General features: G+C 44.6%; 1 protein-coding gene across 1 annotated transcript; it reads right to left on the bottom strand.

The window, feature by feature from the left end:
• Nucleotides 1–213: 213 nt before the first annotated feature.
• LOC124263532 (uncharacterized protein K02A2.6-like) lies at nt 214–1,509 on the bottom strand. The gene has a single exon (XM_046698195.1). The coding sequence runs from the start codon at nt 1,507–1,509 to the stop codon at nt 214–216; it is 1,296 nt and encodes a 431-aa protein (XP_046554151.1).
• Between the last annotated feature and the right edge of the window lie 3,325 nt (nt 1,510–4,834).

The raw sequence follows: 4,834 nt of genomic DNA, 5'->3' as shown, positions 1-4,834 counted from the left end.
CACTGAAAATTCCCCCTTTGGAATAGCCCAACTGTAATAACTTCATGTCATCATTATGACAAAGTCCATTATTTATCATCTTGATAAACTTGAACACACTGACTTTTACCATTTAAAAGTCTTCATCATATCGCCTAGGAGGCTTACTTATGAGACCAGAGCGAGTTGTCACCAGAGTGTCTGAATCGTGTGAAGCTGGCTTCCCATTTGAGCTCATGGTCTGGTCATTTTTAACTGGAACACAGTTCTGTGACACAAGACTGGGAGTTGGGTCATCTGATGGAACCGGTTTCTCGGCCCCTGATTTGTCGATCTGGATGTGGCGTCGATTTCGGCGGTAGATGCCTTGTGGTGTCTCCACATCGTAACTTCTGCGAGACTGGTCGCCAGACTTGACGACACCCTATGTGTAGACCACTGTTTTTCACTGTCTAGCTTCACACGAACCGTGGTACCTGGAGTGAGTCCAGGTAAGGGTCGTGTAGAATGTCTTCGGTTGTACTGTTGCTCATATCGTTTCTTCATCTTGTCGTCTTTGGACTGAACTCTGTCCAAATCTGACCACTGGGGAACTAGATTGTCTCTTGTGATTGGCAAAGTAGTGCGTAGTTTTCTACCAATCATCATCTCTGCAGGGCTGGAACCTGTGGCTTCAATCGGGGTTGATCTGTAAGACAACAGTGCAAGATATGGATCGTCTTGCATTAACAGTCTCTTAGCAATTTTTACTGCGCTTTCCGCAGCACCATTAGCCTGCGGGTAGTGAGGACTGGATGTTGTATGGTGAAAGTTGTACTGTTGGGCAAACTTCTTGAATTCTTCAGACAAGAACTGCGTGCCATTATCGGACAGTACCTCTCCTGGAATTCCCCATCGTGCGAACATGGCTTTCATTTTTCCAATGACTTGCTGACTTGATATGTTTGTCAAGTGAGCAATCTCGATGAAGCGTGAAAAGTAGTCTGTTACCACTAGAAAGTTCTGACCATTTATGTGGCACAGGTCAGCAGCAATCTTCATCCATGGCAGTTGTGGTAATGGAGTGGTAATGAGTGGCTCTCTTTGTTGAGTCGGCCTGTTGCAAATGCAAAATGTACACCTCGCAATTCTGTCCTTAATGTCATTTACCACACCTGGCCACCACACACAAGTTCTGGCTCTTTCAGTGCACTTGGTAACCCCTTGGTGACCAATGTGAATGGACTCCATTACTGAGTCTCTCATACTTCTGGGAATGACAATGCGATTTCTGTACATAAGAAGATTGTTGGCAGTTGACAGGTCAGTGCGAACTTTGAAATACTGTGTGGTGAGTTCCGGCATGTCGCTAAGGTAATCAGGCCATCCATACTTGGTGAGCTGTATAGCCATCCGTAGTTCACTGTCAGACATAGTTGCTTGTCTTAGCTCTTCCATCTTAGCATCGGACATCGGCTTGCTTGTAAGCACCATGTTCACATGCTGTTCAACAACCTCTCCACTGTGACTCTGTGTTGACGATTCATCCATCGGGCTTCTTGATAAAGCATCAGCGACGACGAGACACTTTCCTGGAACGTACTCAGCTACAGCGTTGTATCGTCGAAATCTCATCAGAAGACGTTGTCATCTGAGAGGAACTCTAGATCCTGTGTATTCATCAGTGGATCTAGAGGTCTATGGTCTGTCAGTATCTTGAAATCTGAGAGTCCTACCAGATATCGCTCAAATTTCTCACAGGCCCACACACTTGCAAGACATGCTTTCTCGATCTGAGCATACCTCACCTCAGTCTGAGTGAGTGTGCGTGATGCATATGTAACTGGTTTCAGTTCGTTTCCATGCATCTGAAACAAGGCTGCTCCGAGCCCATAACTGCTCGCATCGGCTGATACAACTGTTGGTAGTTTGGGATTGTAGAATACCAGTACTTGTGAACTGGTCAATGTTGACTTGATCTTTGCAAAGGCTGTCTCGTGATATGGACCCCATGCAAATACAATGTCATTCCTCAGTAGATCTGTCATCGGCTTCATCATAGTCGCTAGCTCAGGAATGAATTTTCCTAGATAACTGACCATACCAACTGTACGGCGAAGGTCTTTCACATCTGTTGGTGGTTTGAGACTTGAGATTGCAGCAACTTTTGCTGGGTCTGGACTTATACCGTTCTTGTTGATCTTGTGTCCAAAGTAGACTATTTCTTTCTGTGCAACATGACATTTCTCCTTGTTGAGGACCAGTCCTACTTTCTTAAGTGTAGATAATACATCATCTAGTCTCTTGCCGTGCTCTTTTGTATTCTTCCCATGCACGATGATGTCGTCCATCATTGCTTCGGCACCTTCCTGTCCGTTGAGAAGTTCTGTCATCTTACGCTGGAATATCTCCGGTGCAGATGTAATGCCAAACGGTACTCGCTTGAAGCAAAAGCGTCCGAAAGGAGTCATGAACGTCGTTAACTGCTGACTGTTCGGCGACAGAGGGATCTGGTAGAATCCACTTGCTGCATCCAGGGTCGTGAACATGGTGGAACCTGTTAACTTCGGTGCGATGTCATCTAGGTTCGGAATCATCTTGTTCACGTTGTACTGCAGAGTTCAGCTTCTTCAGGTCAACACATATCCTGATCTTGCCAGATTTCTTGATAACAGGAACCATAGGAGCACACCAGTCTGTTGGTTCAGTGACTTCTTCAATAATGTCAGCTTCTTTCATTCGCTGAAGTTCATCCTTCACCTTTCCCATCAGTGGAAACGGTATTCTTCGTGCCGTAGAGATAGCATATGGTTGAGCATGAGTTTTCAACCTGATATCAACTGGAGTACACTTAAGTAATCCGTACTGACCAAACATATCATTGTCAATTTCACCTATGTGCTTGACTACACCCATCTTGCTACAAACAGTCCTGCCTAGAAAGTTGTTGTAACCCCTGATCACAGACACTCGAAACTTGTAAAAGTCACCTTTGTATCTAGTTGAAGTGAAGAATTCACCCAGGCATGTAATTCCGCTGTCAACACTTCTCAGGTTAGAAGATGAAGGAGACAACTTTGGTTTGATTCTAATACTGTTGTACGTTTCTTCATTGATTACAGTGGTATCGGCACCTGTATCGATTTTCAGTTGAATAGGTGTGTCTTGTATCTTGAGAGTGGTAAACCATGGCTTGTCATTATCATCACAATCTACAGATCCCAGGAAGAAATCATTGTCATGATGATTATCATGTGTGCTTGGACTAGCATCAACATTATGCACTACCTCTACATTATGTCTACCTCTACAGGCTACTTGGAAATGTCCTATTTTGTGGCAAGAATTACACATCTTTCCTGAAGCTGGACATCTTCCCTGATGAAAACGTGCACACCTACCACAAGCCTGCCTGGCTGACTTTCGGGGTGAATTACCTCCCCTAAACGGTCGCCTGTTACCATGGTTTCCTGGTTTGGTGAAGTTAGGTCTGGCCTGTCTCTGTCTGTTCTGTAAAGCATCTACGTTCTTTGCTGCATTGACCCGTTTCTTGGTCCTTGATCTGTAACTTCACTAATTCTGACTGCCTTGCCATCTGTTTTGCAGTTTCCAGGGTTAACGTTGATTGGAGCTGCATTTTCTCCGAAGCATCTTTATCCAGGATTCCAATAACGATTCGATCTCGTATTGATTCCTCTTTATTACTGCCAAATTCACAATGATCAGCAATTTCATACAATTGTCTGAAGAAAGCCTCGACTGATTCCCCTGACCTTTGTGACCTTTGATAGAATTTGGCTTGCTCGTGAATGACATTCCTGTGTGGTATGAAATGTTCATTGAACTTGGCAATTACTGTGTCATAGTCCTCTGTTTCACCTTCACCCCAAGTGAATGACGAATATATTGTCTCTGCTTCCCTCCCCATAGCATAGATAAGACCGGAAACTTGTACCTCCTTTGTGTCCTTGTCCAGTTTCGTTGACGTGCGAAAGCGCGCAAACCTCTGTCGCCACTCGGGCCATTCTGTCGGCTTGGAAAAGTCGAAATTCTCGAGAGGGTTGAATTAAGGCATGCTTACTTGTGTAGCTCCACTTCTGACACCATGTCACAGGATTCTTGGGTTCAGAATGAATGGTTTATTTACTTAAAAACCACACCACTGGCGACATCTTTTGCCGAGTCTGGCAGTAATGGCGACACACGCCGCAAGCCTCGCTTCAGCGTTCTCTTGGTCTAGGGGATATAACTCACTACACAATATGTGACATCCACCTTAAAGATCACATATACTCACTCACTCACCCACCCACCCACTCACTCACTCACCCATATATGTAACACCCCTGGTAAACACGACGACTGTTAGGGATAACCTGCCTTTGTATACACGGGCCTTTACGGAAACAGACACAGCATATGGAACTTGCAACCAGGACGAACAGGACTGCTGCACACACAACCCATATCAGGGTGGCTGAACTCGTATGTGGCACTTCCGGCCGAGCTGATAAAACAAAAAAAGCATACACATGACGACTTGTCTGGGTCAACGAACCACTTCTCACCTTGCAGGGAACCATCACGATATTTCATCATGATTATTATTAAATATAAGTGGTAATACCCTGTCCATATCTACACAGTCACACCAGTTATTGTGAAATCACAAAGCTTCTCTACAGCAGACTTCATAGCAATTTATACTTATTTCCATATCGTGTTGGATTTTGGTGTATTTTGAAGGAAATAGCTTTCTGTAAGGATCTTCAGAGTCCCCTCACCATACATCCTCTCATCGTCTTTTACCATAACAGAACAAGTTTGGTGTGGGGCAACCAGTGCATTCGTGCAGTGACACCCGTTTTTCACTCAA

Source organism: Haliotis rubra, unplaced genomic scaffold (genome assembly GCF_003918875.1).
Source record: "Haliotis rubra isolate DU_JTF1 unplaced genomic scaffold, ASM391887v1 Scf889, whole genome shotgun sequence".
NCBI lineage: Eukaryota > Metazoa > Mollusca > Gastropoda > Lepetellida > Haliotidae > Haliotis > Haliotis rubra.
Note: the sequence above shows the minus strand (reverse complement) of the source record. Positions and strands in the feature narration are given on the sequence as shown.

Bases quoted from the DNA above. Each gene is read 5' to 3' on its own strand.
- LOC124263532 (XM_046698195.1), bottom strand. From the start codon at position 1,509: ATGGATGAATCGTCAACACAGAGTCACAGTGGAGAGGTTGTTGAACAG.